This window comes from Wyeomyia smithii, chromosome 3 (genome assembly GCF_029784165.1).
Source record: "Wyeomyia smithii strain HCP4-BCI-WySm-NY-G18 chromosome 3, ASM2978416v1, whole genome shotgun sequence".
Taxonomy (NCBI): domain Eukaryota; kingdom Metazoa; phylum Arthropoda; class Insecta; order Diptera; family Culicidae; genus Wyeomyia; species Wyeomyia smithii.
The window spans coordinates 258,367,777-258,388,698 of NC_073696.1; the positions used below are offsets into that span (position 1 = coordinate 258,367,777).

At 40.7% G+C, this 20,922-nt stretch overlaps 3 protein-coding genes across 5 annotated transcripts in view; 1 reads left to right on the plus strand and 2 right to left on the minus strand.

Moving 5' to 3' along the window:
* The window catches only part of LOC129727607 (furin-like protease 1), a 460,593-nt gene that overhangs the window by 363,576 nt on the left and 76,095 nt on the right, over positions 1-20,922 (minus strand). The gene's annotated exons all lie outside the window — the stretch shown is intronic.
* On the minus strand, positions 9,114-9,635 carry LOC129727621 (uncharacterized). The gene is made up of 2 exons (XM_055685619.1): positions 9,581-9,635; positions 9,114-9,503 (listed from the first exon to the last, which is right to left on the minus strand). Exons 1-2 carry the CDS (start codon positions 9,593-9,595, stop codon positions 9,294-9,296), a joined length of 225 nt encoding a protein of 74 aa, XP_055541594.1. The 5' UTR covers positions 9,596-9,635; the 3' UTR covers positions 9,114-9,293.
* LOC129727620 (uncharacterized) lies at positions 10,332-10,903 on the plus strand. Its single transcript, XM_055685618.1, has 2 exons — positions 10,332-10,442; positions 10,527-10,903. Exons 1-2 carry the CDS (start codon positions 10,425-10,427, stop codon positions 10,800-10,802), a joined length of 294 nt encoding a protein of 97 aa, XP_055541593.1. The 5' UTR covers positions 10,332-10,424; the 3' UTR covers positions 10,803-10,903.

Below are 20,922 nucleotides of genomic sequence, written 5' to 3' on the forward strand. Positions count from 1 at the left end.
CATGAATTTTGTTTTGGTGGTATTCAATTTTAGCTGTTTGAATTTCAACCATCCGCTCAGCGATCGCAAATCTTTGTTTAAATGCAATATGACTTCTTCGAGATTTTTAGCTGCAATGAACAATACTGTGTCATCAGCAAAAAGATTTATGTCACAAAAACGTAAGACTCTTCTCATATCATTAATGTACATAATAAACAAAATAGGCCCTAATACACTTCCCTGAGGTACACCAAGAGTGTTCCTTATGGGATCAGAGGTAAAATCATTGAAAATAGTCCTTTGAGTTCTGTCACACAAGTAGTTTTCAAACCATTTGTATGCAGTACTCGTAATTCCAAAGCGCTTTATAGTTTGTAACAATAAGGGCCTAGAAATCGTTTCAAAAGCGCGTTTAAGATCCAAAAACACCGCAACAATAGTATCCTTACGCTCAATGTTTTCTTTCCATTTTGCTAACACCAAATTCAATGCAGTTTCACAAGAATGGCCTTCCCGATATCCTGATTGTTCTGGTATCAGCAAACCGTTAGAGTTCAAATATTGTAACAGTTGGCCTTTTACAGCAAGTTCCAAGATTTTCTCTAAAGTGTGCAACATATTGATAGGACGAAACTCTTCGGCTTTAATCGTCCCAGCAACTTTTTGTATCGGAATCACTAACTACTCCTTCCGAATTTGTGGCACGTGCCCCGTTTGTAATGATTCGTTTATAAGGCCAAGTAGATCGTGCCCAATAACATGAAAACAATCTTGAATATCTCTAGCATTAACGTTATCAATTCCAGCCGTTTTATGAAGAGAAAAACATATGTTTTTGAGTTGTTCTAGTGTAAGTTGGTGAAAGCTTTCAAAACTACAATTAACATTATACGGCCGTTTTATTTCATTCGGTTCATTAACCAATTCAATTGATTTATTGATCAATGAAACACTTTCGATGAAATAATCATTGAACTTACTTGCAATTGTTGCTTCAGAATGTTCTTCAATGCCATCAAAAGTTATGGACCGCGGATTAAAATTGCAAGGTTTCAGTAATGACTTCAGTATTCTCCATAACTCTTTGCTGTTGTTTTTATGTTGATCAATTTTCCCCTGTATATATTCGCTCCGTGTTTTGTTCAGAGATTGTGAATATATATTCCTAGCAACTGTATAATTGTACCAATCATTATCATTTGTTGTTCTACAAAACTTCTTGTACAATTTGTCTCTTTTTCGCCTGAGGCGCATAAGATTTAGATTGTACCAGTTGTTCGAGTTATTAACAACAACATTCTTTTGTTTGACTAACTGATTAGTACAGTTTTTTAAAACATTGTTCAAAATAGTTGCTTTATCATCAAGGCTACGAGATAGGGAAAAGTCCAAGTTTCTTGCAACAAGCTCCGAAACCTTTTGTTTCGAGTAATTTTTCCAGCACTTAAATTTCACTTGATTTATTTTACTTCCCGTACCACAATTATTTATAACAATCGTTTCATGATCGGTAACTTTTAAATTGGGACTCACCATGGCAGCAACGGAGTCAAAATTAGTATAAACGTGGTCAATCAAAGTCCTACTATGTCTGAAAATACGGGTATACTCATTGATTATTTGTTTCAAATTGCAAAATTCGGCTAAGCGCTTCAAATGATTTGAATTGAGGTTATCGCGCCAATTCATGTTAAAATCTCCGGTAATAAGGTTAAATTTACTACAATCCACAAAAACTTCGAACCAAGTTTCCAAAATCAACATAAAACGCTGGTCACTTGAACTGGGAGAATGATAAACAACACCATAATTACCCATCTTCATGCCACCTTCCACCGTAATGCCCAAGAACCAGTTTCCATCAATTGCTTCGTTGTGGCGAAGATTGAATCGAATTGATTCCTGTGCATAAATAGCAACACCGCCAGTGTGTCTGGAATGCGAGCAACAATCAGCTATTTTGTATCCCGGTATAGAGTATTGGTCGAACGCATCAATATCTACAATGTGAGTTTCTGATAAAAATACCAAAAATGGACGCTTTTCCTCTACAATCTGTCGCAAAGCAACGTAGTTTGTAGATAACCCTGCAATATTCAAATACATCATATCGAATTGATTCACATTCCACTTGGAACTTGGTTGCTATTTATCGAAACGCAGGCTGCTTTTTTTTTGCTCATACAATTTCTTGTAAACTGAGCATTCCGAGCTAGATGCTGCGTGGTTAACGTCCAAATTCATTTTGCGTTCTTTATTAAATTTTAAACAGTTAATGCATTTCGATACAGTGGAAGAACATTCAGATGTCTTGTGTTGCCCGCTACACAAGGAGCACTTTTCATCGTTTTTACATTCCGTGCTCTTGTGCCCAAATTCTCCACATTTGAAGCATCTCAAAATGTTAATCGCTGGAATGATGTGGCACCGATCCCACCCAACATTCACTTTTTTCGCGGTCAACAAACTATTATACGACTTTTTATCGACTTCAATTACCACGTCGAACTTGTTATATTTGAAACGTGGATTTTCGTACATACTAATAACCTTGATACTATCGATAGAAACCGCCTCGTTTTGACTCTTTAAAAGGTCAATGAAGGCGTCAGGAGAATACTGATCACTCATACCCATTACTTTTAATCTTGGCACCGGGGGAACGGGTACAACAGCTGTGTAGCTTTCACCAAGGTTGTTTTCAATACCACTTTTCACGATCTCTATGTTATCATTTGTTGCACACTCAACAATAACTGAGCCATCTTTCCCGTTTCTAAAGTTACTTATTTTGTGGGTCTTCGGATCTAAATTCGACTTTAAAAATTCCCTTGTAGCTTCACTACTCTGGGAGGACTCTTTTGGCTTGATCACAATGACTGGACCAGCCTTACGTTTTTTTATATTACCACGAACTACACTCGCAAAAGTTAAAACTTCTGTTTCGTTATTCGCGCAATTACCATCATCATTTAATTTACGTTTTTTAGTCTTTTTTGCCACATTCCGATTCAAACTATCAGAATCCGACACATTATTGCCCATTTCAACTAACTCCTGTCTACGTTTATTTTCTAAAAATGAACTAGTCATAATATCCATTTTTCCACTAATAAATTTATCAAAATCATCGCCTCTTTGCTTTAGAGTACTGATTATATTTAAGCTCATTTCTTCCATTCCGCTCTTTACCGCGTTGCCTATCTGAGCAGTAATGTTGTTTTGGATATCTGCAACCAAACTTGAAATCTGTTTGATCTCCTGTCTTAGTGCATCAACATCCAAAACTGAAACATTCTGCTCGTCACAACTCTGAACTGATAGACAGTCGTTGCATTTAAACAGAACATTATCGCTTGCATTGATTAATTTCACTGAGGGTCCACTTATTCCACCGCAGCGAGAGTGAAATCTCCCTCCGCAGCGAAAACAGCAAACGAGATCGTTCATCAAGACAATACATTTACACTTTACACATTCCATTTCAGCCTTACACAGTAGACGCTACGTACGGCGTCGCACAGGCAACAGAGACAATAGAAAAAAAAACAGCACCAAACAAACCAGCTCACACCGCAGTGAGTGGCGGAAAGAAATAACAAATTTATATCAAAACAGGTAGTAGTTACTACTGCACTTCTACTTATCCTGATTGAGACCCTTAATAGGTACACTCCGGAATCACAATTTCCACTATATACACACTTTTCACACGTAAATTAGTTTGAAAATTTCACAGCACGCAATAAACAAAATGATGTTCGCCATTACAAAGAACAATTCGAAGTCACATCGGTTAAAATCAAAATTAGGCTGGCTCGCAACGATAAAATCATTTTCCTTCACGTCAGCAAGCTCAAATGTTATTATAAAAGGGCGATGATGTTGGTCAATTGCAAGCAATGTTAACGGTGGCTCCAGCAATTCCACACGACTTGTATCATTGATGAATGCTAGATCAAGTAGTCTCCCATTGTAATTCAAAATATTGTTAATTTGAAACAGTCCATTTGATAAAACTGATTAAACCAAAACTATTTCCTGCTCTGAAGATGCATTTCTCGGTAGTAAACAGTTCAAATGTTCATCGTGTGTCCAGCATAAGTGAGGAAGATTGTAATCCCCTACAACCAAAACTAAATTGTGATCACCCGCTCGATCGATTAACGTTTGCACGCATTGCGAATGCTGCTCATACAGTGTAGGCTCACTGTTCGGTGAAAGATACACACAGCAAGCAAATATATCGATATTGTTTAAAGAGATTCGAACAATAATCTGCTCCAGCTGATCGCTGCCTGCTACACAAACAGCAGTACCTACTACGAAGTTCATTTTTTACGGCAATTAGAACTCCTCCGCCGCGCCTGTGCTGGCTGGTCTATGAGTTTCTATCACACCGATAAATAGCATAATTGTGTGAGAGCTCTGAATTGTGGATATCATTCTGTAACCAAGTTTCTGTGAGGGCGATAACGTCATAGTCACACTGGGACAAGGCTAACAGTAAATTATTGGTTTTAGTACGGAGGCCTCGTACGTTCTGCTGGTAGAAAGAGAATGAGCGATAGGCGAAATCGGTAGTATTTTGATTTTGTCCAATTTGTTTCGAATGCCGATCAGCTGAGCAAGGTGTGTTGATGTACGAGAGATTAGTTAATTGTCCGTTGTGAGTAGTAAGATCCTCTGAGTGGCGGTAGACAAGTGGTAATAATTCTGTGTCATTACGATTTATTCCTTGTTGGCGTTGGTTGGAAGCGAAAGGGAGCGCGGGTTTTTACAGTGCGGTGAAAATCGAATTGACGGAAAACAATTCCCTTTTGCCATGTCGAAATCGATAGTGTCAAATCTTTTAACTGTGTATCGACACCAGCCTCAAAAGATACAAAGGTTAGTTCGTCGAGTGATTTACCTTTAGACACCAGTTTAACAACATGAACGGGTTTGTCTGTGTTTAAATTATTTTTGACCAGTTTTTCCACTTGTTGCACTGTTGCCTGGGGATCAAAGCCGGACAGATACAACCAAAAAAAAATATCCTTTCTAGCGGCTGCTAACGGTACGGCATCGTCTGCCTCGACTTCTCTGGTACCTTCGAAAATAATTACGCGTTGCGGCGACTCGTCGGGGATCAATAATCGTGGCCTTTTTCGTAGATTCAATGTGAGTCGCGATCTTGGAAGATGTGGTGTAGTTGGCAGCGGAGTTCGCTCAAGTATAGTGTTAATTTTGGCAGTATAGAGTGCAACTTCTTTTCTTAACTCATCCAACACTTTGTTTTGCTCGTCGGCAATTGACTGCATAGCAATGTTTGTGGATGAAATCGCTGGACGAAAACAAGCATTTGCCATCATTTTTGTACAAGCCTTACACCTCCAAAACAATTGAGAGCAGTAAGCTACAGCATCCCGAGTTTCCGCCGATATATGTGCACATTTCAAATGGAAAGAAGACTTGCTTTTTTAAGCCGCAGGCACAAGCACAACAAACCGACTCCATTGCTTTTTCGCTCAAACGACGATCGATATCACAGCAGCGTAAATAGGGTAGGGAACGGCTTAAGCAGTAGCGCCTATTTTAATCAGTCGAAGAAAACAGGCCTCTAACTCCTGCATTTTGATCAATATCGACAATTTCAATGATGGAAACGAAAACTTTGATTGTCTAGCTGTTTTACGAATATAAGAAATACCGTTCATCACAAAGAAATCTGTGAACAATTTCAATTGAAACAAATCGACCTATATTGCAGCCATTCAGGAGCCACTTCGGGTGCTGAAAAAAAAACACCTGCAAAACATATGGAAACTGCTTAAAATAGGTTCGGGGTGATTGGAATAGTGTCCCTCGATTGGTAACTTTGATTGATGATTGTTAAAGTTTGCTAACTTAGTTTTACAATCTGAAAGCAAGTTCCGACACAGAAAACGATAGCGAACAGATTGATATACTACTGTTTGAGTTTCACCCAACATATTTCGAGTATTTCGTCTGAATACACAGGCGGTTCCTAAAGCTGCTTAGAATATGTTCCCTACCCTATTTAATATTTTTTTACGAATTATCACTGGAAAACGTTGAACTCCAAATGTTACCAATACGATGCAATGAGTTGCGTCCGATAAATAGTATGTAGCGCAGGAAATATCCGGAAAAACGTAAAAAAAACGGTTATTGGCACTGAGTGAAACAATAACCAACCAATTTGTTTACCTTCACACACAATCATATTTTTTGGTGTAGCTAAAATAATCCGATCATTTTTAGTTTCCTACAACTTGTTCTTAGTCAGTTTTCTATACAACCAAAGGATTTTGAGATAGAAAGCCTGAAAAGGAGAATGCAAAAATTGCTACGCCCTTTAACCCTCTAGTGCCCAGTGCTGCCTTTAGACGGCCTTAAGTCAAACCTCTAAAAAGCTTAATAAGGACTTAAAAAATAAGGCTATATAGTGATTTTTTCGAAGTCCGTCTAAAAATTAATTTGGGCACTAGAGGGTTAAGAAAATAACTCTTATGTCTAAAAATTGAAGAGATAAATACTAAGTTTGCTAAGCCAAACATCTGGGCAATTTTTTTGACGTGGGACTACGTCTTTGTTTACTATACTGGGATGCATTCTGTAAAATTTGAAATGAAACTGAAAAATGTTGCGTCAGATTTCAATCGTTAATAACAGCATAACCACATGGTGGATAACAATAACCAATATGTTGTTGGATAGATAAAATGTATAACAATTTTGTAATATGCTAGTTATCACTCTAATTTCATTGTCAAGCGGTAAAATTGATAAAAAGTTTCAATAACAAATTTACGCGAATAATGAACCAATCACATGCGAGCATTCCTAGCATTGACGACGTGAATGGACACCATTCATTCCATGTGATATTCTCTGTATCAATATCGAAATAAAAATTGACAGAGTCTCCCAGTCCCAACAGATCAATTTATTTTTACTTCCATAAGCTTAGACTAATATGATGTCTCGAAGGTAAAAGTTTTCCGAAAAGTTTGAAACAATCTCCATCCTTGAACAATTTCTATACCTGCTTTCAGAGCCTAATGAAAACTGATGTCTTGAAAGAAAATAGCCGGTAAAAGCAACAGTACCAGTGGAGTGAGAACCGCAGGTCTCTCGTCGTCTATGATTGCAGCAGTAATCTTCTATTCGTACATTTCAGCGGTACACTTCTATTCGTACTGCAGCGCTATTATTCGTACTGCAATGCTGCTGTTGATGGTGATTGAAAGTTTATCTCATAAATATGATTACCAGAAATTACTCAACAAGAATTGTAAGATTTTGCAACGGATCTTTATTTAATTTTATCTTCGATATTCACTAAATAATCGTGACCGTATCGAAAGAGCGAATTCCCAAATATACACATTTATAGAAGAGTAAGAGCCTACGAGTGCTTGTGAACTTTTTCAGAATCTCTTTTTACACTTCAAAACTGTTAAATGATATATTATTATTCTAAGCTTTACCATGATAAACGTATATTAGCTGTCTTCGTAATACAGCGAATGTAGTTGTAGGCAAATAAAAAAACATATTGTCAAGCAAACAACAAAAACGGAATTGTTGATTGCTACGATTTTTTGCTGGAACATGTTAATAATTTTGTTTAACATATCTTCTTAGGGGCTTCCATATTATTTTGGAAGTAAGATCCATATTATAGATTGGATTTAATCAGAGTTAAATAAGACAAAACCAGTCATTATGATAACGTAAGTATTATGGGATTTGGTTTTAGAGGATAAAGAGTTAATTCTGACTTTGACGCCTTACGAGAAATTCTCGATTCTTCTTCAACAAGCACGATACGCTTGTGCCTCGTCAAATACATGTTGATTGCACAGAAAAATACTACAGGCGCCAATCGACATTTTACGTTGATCAGACACCTAACATTCGATTTCTGAGACTTTTTTACTAAAAAAAAAGATATAATTTGACTACCACATTAAGATATTAGCGAATTACCATTAATGCTCAGAAATAATCGATATTATTTTGCTTGGTGAAATATACTAAAACTATGCCAAATCGGTTTCGTAGAATCACCGTTTTGAGCTCAGTTTTTGTCCGATTCAAGATCTGTTTTTTTTTTAAAGATATGTAAAAGGATGCTTATATGTGGACAAACTCTTAGAATTTTGATATTTGGCCTCAAAACAAAATGGCGTCGAAAAAACCACAAAAATTACCGGTTTCTCAAAAATTCAAAATGGCGCCATTGTTGCCCCTTAAGTTGATATGTGTTCAAACTCAGGGAAATTTATTTTCGCATCAAACTTCATCAAAAAATCATACATAGGAGCCAAGGCAAAAAAAATGGTGCACTTTGTAATCTATACCCAAAGTAAACTGTATTTACAAGTTTCGACAACCTAAATGAACTTTACGCATAAAATCTAGTAGATTTAATCTACGCTGACAAATCAATAGAAAATCAAGCTTTTTCGTATATTGACTTCAATTTATATACCGCATTTATCTGTTAGATCCGTCGCGATGTACTCTTACATGATGTATGACATTCGTTCAAATAGATTGACAAATTGATTTTTTCCCCACTTTCGATTTTTTTTTTCGCATAAACATAATGATAAATAATTCACCCGTTTTTATTGGAGGTATAATTATTCAGCCAATTGCAGGTTACCACAGGGCAGCTGAAGTAATCGACATCGAAAAGCATGACCTCAGTAATGCCCACCGGGTGTTGTTTGTGGTCGAAACAAATTGTACCGTCAGCCGTTGCATGAATATAGCTACCATCAAAAAACCCACTTGGTAATAACATACCCCAGCAGCAGACCTGTCGGTGGTTGTCCGCGAACATTTTCATTCTCGTGTAAGTGACGTGGGAATGTTGGACAATAAATTCGAGAAAAATGTTGCACGAAAAAAGGAGAATGAACTGAGTTGTTTCAAAACAAAAAATGCATTGTGAAGGGAGTTTCAAAATCGAATTGAAAATTGCTATAGTCCCTTTTTGCAGCGAAGTCGATGGAGACGCATTATTCAAGATTCCTCACAGTCCGAAATCGTCACAGGCTTCGCCAATTTTGGGTGGAGGCTGTAAGTTATGTAATCCAACATTGAAACAAACATTTTATGTTGCGATTTATGTGGATTTATTTTTTTGTTCAGCCTGATCATTCTTCGGCCGTGGGGTTTAATTTCACATGAAAACTCAATAAAAAGCGTATTGATTTCTTTTGCACAAGATGAGGAGAAGAAACAGAACCGGAAAATTACAACGAGATCAATAACCAACCGTGGCCGATATTCTAAATCACGAGCGGCAGTCCGGGGTACGAGTAGGCGGCCGCGTACGGATAACCGGCGTAGGCAGCATACGGACTGGCAGTGTAAGCGGCGGCGATGGCTGGTGCAGTGTAGGCGGCCAACGCAGGGGCGGCTACGTACGGTGCCGCCGAGTAGGCCAGCAAATGTGGCTTGGCGGAAACACAGGCGATGGCCAGAACGGCGAAGAAGATCTATTTATAAATTAAACAAACACAGTATCCTTTTTAGATTAGAACACATTCCGTGGTTTTTTTTTTCCAGAACTTACCACTTTGGCGAACATGTTGAGTTAAAGGTATTTTTCGCTTTGGTTGCAGCTGAGAAACTGTGTCTTTTGCAACGGCTGGGATATCATTTTATAGGACCGCCACCCCCGCCACAGAATAGCTTCGGTGAGCCGCGCGTGATCTTCCTTGACCTTGCCCGACCAATTGGGTCGCGACATCGATCCAATTATTATAGGCCCACCCTGCCTGAAAGCGACTGACTGAACTGAAGCGTGCGCTGCAATTCGATTTCATGAGCGACGGCTGTATGAAACGAAATTTGGATCGAAATTAGCATAAAGCAAATTGTCACATGCGTCGCAATGAACGCTTGTTAACTTCGCCAATTGACCTAACTCGGAATATCCGCGGCAAAGTAATTCGAAGAATTGGTTGAATCTTTGTGTGCCACAGAATATTTTGCAAAGAGAAATGCCATAATAACATCTCAAAAAATGAGCCATTTGATTATACATATCAATTGGCAATGCCAATCATTCCCATGCGGGTGGTAGATTTTGACAGCTTTTGGCCAATACCGATTCCCTTGTACCAATCAAATGTAATTTGGAAGTGCTTTTACATGCCGAACACGTATCATTAAAGCATGTCTGCGAGTTTGAACGGCTTCGTCAAACGTGCTTCGGCGTGTGTTAAAGGCCTGTGTCATATTTGTCACCTGTTTGGACTCGATTGAAGCTTGAAGCGATCAAAACTGCGGGAGGGAATTCGACCACCAGAATCACATTTAATCCAACATAAATAGCCATTGCTAGCCAGTGAACAATATCAGTCACGATTCAACCGTATTCCACTTAGCCAGCCGCCAACTATTGTGCCATCAAGATGTACACCCGAGTAATGGTAAGTGATATCCAACTGAATCAGTCTGTCTAGCCGGAACGAAACAAGAGAAAAACATTCTAACAGCATCCCCTCCCCATTCAGATCTTCTTCACCATCTGCTGTGCCATCCTTGGAATGGTGTCCGCCGGAATTTTACCCCTGGCAGCACCGTTGGCCGCGACCGGAGTAATTGCACCGTACGCCACGTCCTACAATGCCCACACCGTAAATCACAACATTGCGGCCCCCTACGTGGCGGCCACGCCGTTCGCTGCTCCCGTAGTAGCCCGATATGCTGCCGCTGCTCCAGCCGTCGTTCCAGCCGGTTTGGCTGCGTACAGTGCCGCCGGTCTAGCGCCGTATCCGGTTCTGTTCTAAGCGTGTGCTTGCGCCTTTCCAGTACAGGTAGCCTGTACGGTTCTAGTCAGATGTACTCGGCTCGTGTTACGTACAAGTGATAGTTGAATAAATTTGTTGAAATATGTGTTGGACGTATTGGTTTCGTGTTCTGCAGTTTCCGAAAATTCATTTAGAATATGAACTTGCACAGCGAATGTAATTGATCTTCATGTTTTTTTTTTGGGTGAGTGGGCGAACTCTGAGGTTCTGTGAGTGAAATTCAATATCGTTGAGTCAAAAAGCTTACAGGAAAACTGTCCTGTTCACAGTCACCTTATTGTTTCACCTGAACGGGTGATGATTTTACAAGTTTTTTGGAATTAATCGATGAATGGCTCCTACCTTAATAAGTAACGTTCACATTACTGAGTTCGTACTAGATTTTAAAATAAGGATTTTTAGTCCTTTAAAATAAATATTGATATCTTTTAAATATGATTTATTTTTTATTTTATATTAGTTAAACGTTAGCCGGTGATGCTCGGAATCAAACGTTTCGAAATGAAGAATCATTTTTTATATTTCATAGCCGCAATAGCAAAACTCATTTCAAATAATACTATTTTGAATACAACATCATAGTTTCAAGAACGCACAGAGCGGAAATACTAGGGTATTGGATGAATTTTACGATTTTGGGCTGTAAAGAAACTGAAAGTCGTCATTTCGGATTTCCAAATGACGTCTGGAGTTCCACTTTCGAAAGAATTGGAATTATTAGCCAAATGTAACTTTAGGCTCCCACAAACATAAACATCATACAACATCATACATTTACATTCTAATAACTACCTCAAACCTATTCTGATGTACTGCAGACGCTCAAGTTCTCAAGCATAAAATTGAGTTGTATAACAACAATTATTTCCACTTTCCATAGACAACCTCAAAAACTGATGATCAGGATCTCTACATTTTAACGATGCAGCACCAGTACCATTTCTTCCCCTAAACACCCCCGAGATATAGTAAAACCATTCTTCACAGAACTACGCCACGTGTTTAGGAACCTCTGTGAACAAATTGGCATGACTACTGGGTTGGACTTATTTCTCTGGATAGTTGATTCGTTTCACATACTGTGTTTGTTCTAATATAACCTTCGTAGCAACGAAACTCATGGACTTCACATCAAATTGTATCGCTGATATTTAACGCAAATCGCAAGTCGATGTTATTTAAACCGATCTAAAAGCTAGTCGCCATCGTATACTGCTCAAAATATTCCGGGAATCATTCATGTGTAATATGTATAACGTTGCAAGTGGTTGGAAAATGGTTGGCCATGTGAAACTTGGGACCCCATTGTGGTCATCCACCTCTGTCCAGCAACTCCTATCCCAACCACCCGGTGGAAACTTTGGTCGTATGCTGATTGGAAAGGGGCTCGTACGTGGCTGTATCCCCATATTAGGGGCGGCGTACAACAGCGTCTGACCCAGAGCGGATGGCTGAATTATGGAATGCTGTATCCAGCCAGCTACACCTAAGATGGCAGCCCCATTAGCAGGAAGTAGGTACCGCGACCCTGGTAAGGTAGCATACCGAAACCTTTCTTCAACAACGAACAACGAAATTCGAAATACGGAACGTATCAATCGGCAAAGACCTAGGCTACGAATGCGGAAAAAGATTAAGGTAAACGATTGGAAATTGGGCACTTGGAACTTCCGATCTCTCAATGAACCGGCGCGGGCTGGCTTGCTTGCTCGAGAACTACAGCGGCAAGGAGTCGAAATCGCAGCAGTTCAGGAGGTTCGGTGGCCAAATTCCGGAGAAAGGGAATTCCGTGCAGTAGACCCTATTGCACGCACTTCTTTCAAGTACCCCATCTACTACAGTGGCGGCAAAACAGCGGAACGGGGCGTCGGTTTCGTAGTGCTGGGAAATCAGAAAACAAGAGTCATCCGTTAGAGGCCCGTAGATGACCGTATATGCATGTTGAGCATTAAGGGGAAATTCTTCAACTACACCTACGCACCGACAAACGACAAATCCGGTGAAGTCAAAGATGAGTTCTATGACAAGCTTGAGCGAATCTATGACGAGTGCCCAAAACACGACGTAAAAGTCGTCATCGGAGGCGCAAACGCACAGATTGGGAGGGAGGAATTCTTCCGTCCGGTCATTGGAAGGCATAGCCTCCACTCGTCAACAAATGAAAACGGCCTGAGGCTGATAAAGTTTGACGCGGCCAGAAGAATGGCCATATGTAGCTCCTATTTTCCAAGTTTGAATGCTCGGAAACTCACCTGGAGCCATCCAAATGGAGAAGCCTGCTCCCAGATCGATCATGTATTGATTGACAGCCAGCACTTTTCGGATGTTACTGATGTTAGGTCTTTTCGGGGACTAAACATGACTCTGACCATTATCTCGTCGTTTGTAAGATTCGCGCACGGTTGTTGAACGTGCTGAAATCTCGCACAGAGAGGACGATGCGTTTTAACATTCAGCGGTTGAAAGCTTGAGGCAGCAGAATACGCCAGAGAGCTGGATCAACGGATCGCAGAACAGCAGGCGGAAGGAGTGGTGACATAAGTGTGCTGTGGAGCAGTATCCACGGTACCATCGAAATGACTGCGAGAGAGGTGGTAGGTACGACGCGTGAAAGACAGCGTAACGGCTGGATGCCGAGTGCCAGAGAGTGACAGATGAAAAGAACCGTGCCAGGAGCCGCATGCTCACTGCGGCTACGCGTCAGAACAGACAGAGGTACAGGGCAAGAGCTGCCGAAAATAGAACCTTTCGTCGGAAAAAGCGCGAGTACGAGGAGCAGATACTCGTCAGCGCAAAGGACAGCTATGCTCAAAACGACGTGCTAGAGTCTATAGAACTGTCAACAGAGTCAGAAGCAGGAATTTCCCTGTACCGGTCATGTGTAAGGACAAGGACGGCAACCTGCTTACTGATAAACCGACGGTTGCAGCCAGGTGGAAGGCGCATTTTCAGGAGCTATTGAACGGTGAGGAGCCGGATGAGCAGAGCAGGAACAGGATGATGATTATGAGTGACGAACAAGCTGAGAAGCCACCAACAAAGGAGGAGGCTGGGAAGGACGGTATTCCGACCGAACTTCTAAAAGCAGGAAGCGAGCGACTGTACTATGCGATTACCAAATAATACTAAGGATCTGGCTGGATTAACAAATGCCGAACAACTGGTTGTAAGGCCACTTATGCCCTATCTATAAGAAGGGTCATCGATTGGATTGTGGCAACTATCGAGTCATTACGTTGCTCAACTCCGCATATGAAGTGTTCTCTCGTATCCTGTTCCTCAGATTGAGACCGTTAACGGAATCCTCTGTTGGCGAATACCAGGCTGGTTTTCGATAGCGGCGTTCCACGACGGATCAAATCTTCACCCTGCGACAGATCCTCGATAAGTTCCGGGAGTATAACCAGCAGACGCTCCATCTGTTTGTGGATTTCAAGGCGGCTTACGACTCAGTGAAAAGAAACTAGCTGTGGCAGATCATGCTGGAACACGGTTTCCCGGCGAAACTAATTAAGCTGAGTCGCATGACGCTGAAGGGATCGAAATCAGCCGCGTTCGTAACGTTGGATGGACTAAAGCAGGGGGATGCGCTCTCTACTGTTACTGTTCAACATCTCTCTCGAAGGTGCAGTACGAAGTTAGGTGGAAAGAAACGATACGATCATCACGAAATCTCACTTGCTTCTTGGTTTTGCGTCAACCGTAGGGCCGTGGAGGAGGCCTTCGCTCCTGTTAAGAGGGAAGCAGCTAGATTAAGACTTGTCATTAACTCTGCCAAAACGAAGTACATGGTAGCTGGCAGAGAGCGTGAAAGTCCCCGTGCTGAGGTGGAGATAGATGGGGAACGATTTGAAGTTGCTGACGAATTCGTTTATCTTAGTACGCTTGTAACATGTGACAACGACATGAGCCATGAAGTGAAACGACGAGTTGCAGCTCCGAACAGGGCCTTCTACGGACTACGTAACCAGCTAAGGTCCCGTAGTTTGCAAACTCGCACAAAACTAGCGCTGTATAGGACGCTGATACTCCCGGTGGCCCTTTACGGGCATGAAGCATGGACGCTGAAGGAAGCTGATCGACGAGTGCTCGGAGTTTTTGAGCGTAAAGTTCTGCGATCGATACTTGGCGGTACACTGGAATATGGAGTGTGGCACAGACGCATTAATCACGAGTTGTACCAGGTATACAAACATGCTGATATAGTGAAGGTAATACAGCGGGGCAGGCTTCAGTGGGCTGGACATGTAGCCAGAATGCCTGACGAGAGAGCCGCCAAAACTATCTTCAGTAGAGAACCAAGCCATCGACTCCGTGGTAGGCCTCGCACGCGGTGGATGTGCGCGGTGAAAGAAGATGCACGATCTGCTGGTGTACGAGGAGACTGGAGAACGGCTGCCCAAGACAGAAGAAGCTGGGCATCTCTTATTCGTTCGGCCCTAGACAGTTGAACGGTCCGTTAGCCAACAAAGTAAAGTGAAATAAGTACCACCCAAAATGCCCAATATGGGTGTTTCCAGATTAGGGATAATGCCTAGAGACCGGAAATCCATTTCACACGCCATTTTTAAATTCAGAGTGATGAATTCCGGCTCGTCTGGTGTCGTTTTGAGGTCTCTGAGCACCATCCCGATTCCGAAATTATACATATTTGATGGTATTTGGTCAATTTTACTGTTTTCCGGAAACCGGAAGTCAACATCTTGAATTTCAAAATGGTGTCTGGCGTCCGGTGAAATCTTAAGGCGCTAGAACTATTGAAATCAGATGAAAACTGTCAGAGTTGCAAGAATTCCAGTTTGTGGGTACCTGGGTTCCCCGTAGAAACATTTAAGTCCTTCCATTCCAATTTACCTCCCCTCAAAACTAATGCTATCAAAAGTTGCCATTCAACGAGATTAAGGATGTCACTGATGTTAGTCACTTGATTGCTGTGAGCTATGCAATTTCGTCTTGTGATATTTTTTGCAGTTCTCGTTCGTCCCCACCAGAGCCTGACAAAGTCATTTTCAATTGACAATTATCAGGTTATAGTGACGCTTTGACTCGTCGTTTTCAATTGAAAACCTTTTGTATCATTTTCGAGCACTTTGCGAGTCACATGACGCCCAGTCGAAAGCTCTTGCTGTTATTCTGACAACTGAAGGGCTTGACATTGATATAAAAACGCTTTTCAATCGAAAGCGGAGATTATCACCATCACTCTCACATGAAAATCTCAATTGAAAATGACAATGAGCGCTGACGGAGACAGAAGGCTTCCATACAGTACTTCACGGATATATATGGAGGAAATATTGATCGGAACTTGCGTAACGTATTTATTGGATGCCATTGCCGTTCTAACTACGGCTTGCGGTATCAGAAAACTACCATCAAACGACGCGATGCGGTGCTAATGTGAATTGAGATTGAAGGAAAGGAAAGAGTCTCTCTCTCCGTCACTTTCTTTGTCGATTGAAATAGTCATTAGTTTCATTCGAAACGATCCGATGAACAACAGACGGAAAAGAGAGAAAGAAGTGATTCGTTAACAGTAACCGAAAGGAATCAAGTGAAAATGAAACTGTTCGAATCTAGATGACAGCGCGAGTATATCAGTTGCATTATTCCGTTTCGAAAATATGGAACCCTGGTCCCCACAATTCGTTCTCAGACAGTGTTTATGCACAATTCTGGAGTACTTTGTGATAAGGTCGTATTTCTAAACGTAAACAAAACGTGTAAGAGATGATTTGTGCTTGTGAGGTACAAGGTTTCTGAGTTACAACGCTTTAAATAAAACCTAGGCCAAAATTCATTCGCCGTTCTTCAGCCCTGTGGAAAGTTTTATTCAAATCAAAAGTGGTCGATATTCGACTACGCCTAGAAACCATAAATCTGTGTCCAACGACATTTTAAAATTCGAGATGTCGATTTCCGCTTCCAGAAAATTCACAAAGGTGCTTATTACGGGAGTCACTTCACGGTGAAATTAGAATGAAGTGAATAAAGCCCTAATACGGGACTCAACTAAGTAACAAAAAAGTCGCAAAGTGACATGTGGGCCGTGGAATATGGGTTATTATAAGTGGCATATGAGTGAAGTGAAAAAGGAAAAAGTGACGTTTCGCGTGGAATTATTTCACGACCGTTTTGAACGGTGAAATGATTTCACGAAGAAAGGGAAGTTTAAAGTTCGAATGATTTGTGATAAAGTGATAATATAAATGGGATTTATTTCCGAGTAACAAGGCGAACCTTTTTTTTTCCTGAAAAAAATCGACTCGTTTTTTTCGAATTTCGTTTAGCGGTAGGGTTCAAAAGTTTTCTCTTTTCGAAAAATGTCCTCATACAAAATTTCAGCTCAATCGACTTTTCGGGACTTGAAATTTTTTGAACTGGGAAACTCCCACATTTCACTTGTCCTATTCTCAATTTCACTTCACTGGCAATCTCACTTCACGGAGGTAATTTTTGTCACCTCACTTGAGGTGGAATCGGGAATAGGTCTCAAAAAGTGAAGTGAGCGTGAGAGTGAAATATATTTAACCGTGAAGTGACTCTCGTAATATGTACCAAAAGCCGATCATACACGCTGCATTATGAGTAATTTTGGATTCGGGATGTTGGACATCATGACTAAATGTTGATGACCAGTACCATTTTTAAATCCAAGATGGCACCTTCCGATTTCTAGAAAACTTGATGTAAAACTACGAAAAAAAAATTGAATGCTCCCTAACGTTGATATTTCTACAGCTGGACTTTTAAAACCAAAATAGCCGCCATTCTGAAATCCAAAATAGCGACTTCTGATGTCTAAAGAGCTGCGAAAAAGCTTAGAAAAACATTCCAATCCTCTCTGATATCTTAAATTTCAGAACTGAGAAGACGCCTGATCGAAAATTGGCTGTTTTTCTATATTGGAATGATTGAAAACATGGAGCAAAATATGAGAATGATATTCCTCCTATCTCCAAATGGTTAATGAATGCATCTCAGTCCAAATTGTATGTTTGTTTATTTCAACATACCTTTGAATGCGTGAACTGATTTTCACCAAACTTGGCATTCGTGTTCCTGTATAGCGGAAGTGTACATAGAAATATTAAAAAAAGAATGGAAAACCCGTGAAGAAAAAGGGGGTGTTAATTGACAAGGAAGTCATAATTTTTCGTGCATTATGGGAACTTTTTGAACGAACCGATAATTTTCTGCTCTTCGGTCATGTTTGTTAACCGAAAGTTATTGCTAAGAAACCGGAACATGATGTTTGACGCTAGTTTCGATTAACGATGGTCAACAACTGGGTAAAGGGGAGGAAACAGGCCAAAAACCTTGTAATATTCGTATTTTCGGAACCAGAATGACCGAAAATCGATGTGGCTACTTCCGGTTTTGGGAAATCTTCGAAAATAGTTCAAATATTTCCCACTACGATTTTTTCAAACGAGATAGCGTCCAGAAACCGATGGGTAACATCACTTTTGAACCAAAAAAACAGTATTCCGTAGTCTGGAATGCTTGTTGAAGTTGAAGAAAATGCATAAATACTCCTCAGCATTGAGATTTCTGGAGCTCCAGCAAATTGATGTCTAACGCCTTTTTTCTAAAATCCATCCGCGATTCACGATTACTGCGAAACTGTGTAAAGCTGAAAAATGATGCCTAAGAGATTGATGGAAGTATATTTGAACGTACTTTCCTTAACAACTAGACTAGATACCAACTTGGCATAGGTGTTTTTTGACATGAGAAAATTGTAATAGGAAGCTTAACGAAAGATTGATAGGTGATTTTCCAAATAGTCTTTTTATAATCCGGTTCGTAATTATAGATTTAGTGTTATAATTATAGATTTAGAGCAAGCTAGAACATTAATTTTCAAGCTCAAGCAATTAGACCTAAGAAACTTCTTAGCCGTCATATTGCAGCAATGCGCAGCACTCCATCGAAAGCGTTGGATGCAATCCTTCACCTTCTGCCCCTGCATGAATTTGTGCAATAAGAAGGAAAGGAGTGCCCTGCGGCTCAAACCACTAAAGAGGCCTTACCTGGTGATCTTGTTGGTCATCTAAGTATTTTGCAATACTTTAAAAGAGGGCCAGTGCGAAGACTGGATGAAACATTTGGATAACTACGACATTCCCTACTAGGTGCGTAAAACATCGCGTTCCGACTGGAAGTGCAGAGTCAATATGGTTCGTCAGGGGTAAATATTCTTCACAGACGGCTCAAATATCGGTTCGAAAACTGGTGCGGGAATATTCGGTCCTGGTGTACAGATATCAGTGGCAATGGGCAACTGGCTTACAGTACTCCAGAGATTTACGATATAATCGAATGCGTCAACGTTTGCCTGACGAGAAACATGCGAGTATTTGCATTTTCTCTGATAGTCAAGCGGCAATAAAGGCTCTATGTGCTCCCAAATGTACGTCAAAAATTGTTTGGGAGTGCGTTCTCTCACTGCGAAGGCTGTGTCGTATGAACTCTGTCAATTTGTACTGGATTCACTGCGGCATAGACGGCAATGAAAAAGCAGACAAACTGGCCAAACAAGGCTCCAATTTGTTGGTTCGAAACCCTTTTGCGGCATCTCAAATTGCACTATAAAAATGGAACTTGAATACTGGGAAGAACAACGGGTGATAGCCAACTGGAGGGCTGTCAGAGGATGTCCCAGTCACAAAAGGTTATAATACCAAACGGAAAAAATACTCAAAAGCTCCTAGAGCTCAACAAGTGGACTCTTTGTACTTACACAGGACTAATGAGACTGGACGCTGCCCGAGTAAGTATCAATTGAACAACATTGGTCGAGTTCAGGATGACACTTGTCGCTTCTGTAATATGGAAAGCGAACCCTCGGAACACCGCTATGCAGCTGTGGTGCATTATACATGAGCAGAATCAAATTTCTCAGCAAGGGCTGCTTGCAACCTGGAAAGGTAGTTGGCTTTATGAAGCACGTTCTACCTGACTGGGAGCGTGCCGAGGCAACCGGCCATTCACTCGATCAATAGTAGGTAACTGGTTATCCTACATGGTATGTATAGTAATGGGGTGTACTACAATAGTTCTAAATGATGGACGCAATAGTCTAGTTCCACTACAAAAAAAAAGCCGTCATAACAAGAGCTGATATTGAATCCCGAGCAAAATTGGGTACTCGGCTAGTACTGTATAATTGTGGTTTCGCATCATACCATTTTTCGCGTGTACAACTAATTGATTGTCTCATATTCGTCAAATGAAACTACCAAAAAAATTAAGCAACTGACCACTTCTATGAAAAAAAAGTTTAAAAACGAAATAATGTACAAAAAAGCCCATTGGAGCAATCCAATCGCAATTTTCCAGCCTCCCACCTCCACATGTTCACACTTCAAACGATAGCGTTATTCAAAGCTCGGGCTCTATTTCATCAAAATGTAAGTAACGCACCACTGGCTGCACATCTGTGGTTTTATCACCGTGTGATGAACCGGGAGAAGAGGATTGCTTCCCCCCCTTTGGGAATTTTACCGCCAAATAAGATTGAAAAGTTATCTTCCCCTACCGAACTGATGCGGCACTTTCAGCTTTGCGAGACTCTGACAACACAGTAGCCAAATCCGAAAAATTTTCTTTCCCATGACGACATACATACCGATATATACTGGCTGTCATACGTAGAGTTGTTGAGTTTTGCGGTTGCTGCCTTTCGCACACAGACGAAAACATACACACACACACACATACATAGCGGATGGGTTGTCATGGCACGTGGTTGCAGCAAGTTGTACATCCTAAGCACAGTGGTCGTTACGGTTTGGGTAGAACCAAAAACCATTGAAAGTTTACGAAAACGAGAGCGCCACAGAAGTTGGCGTTAAAACAAAGCATGTAAATGCACGCCCAGTTGCATTTCGATGCATTTCGCTCGAAAGCGCGGAAGACAATTAGTTGCAATTGTTTGGGTTCCCGTACCGAGACCGATCGATTTTTGAGATTTATTTTAAATATGTTTTGCTGGGAGAAAGTCCGCTTAATGTCCAAGAAAATTACTCAGACTATAACAATCATTTTCGAGCTATTTTGTGATAATACTTGCACTCACTATCCGCGGTACAAT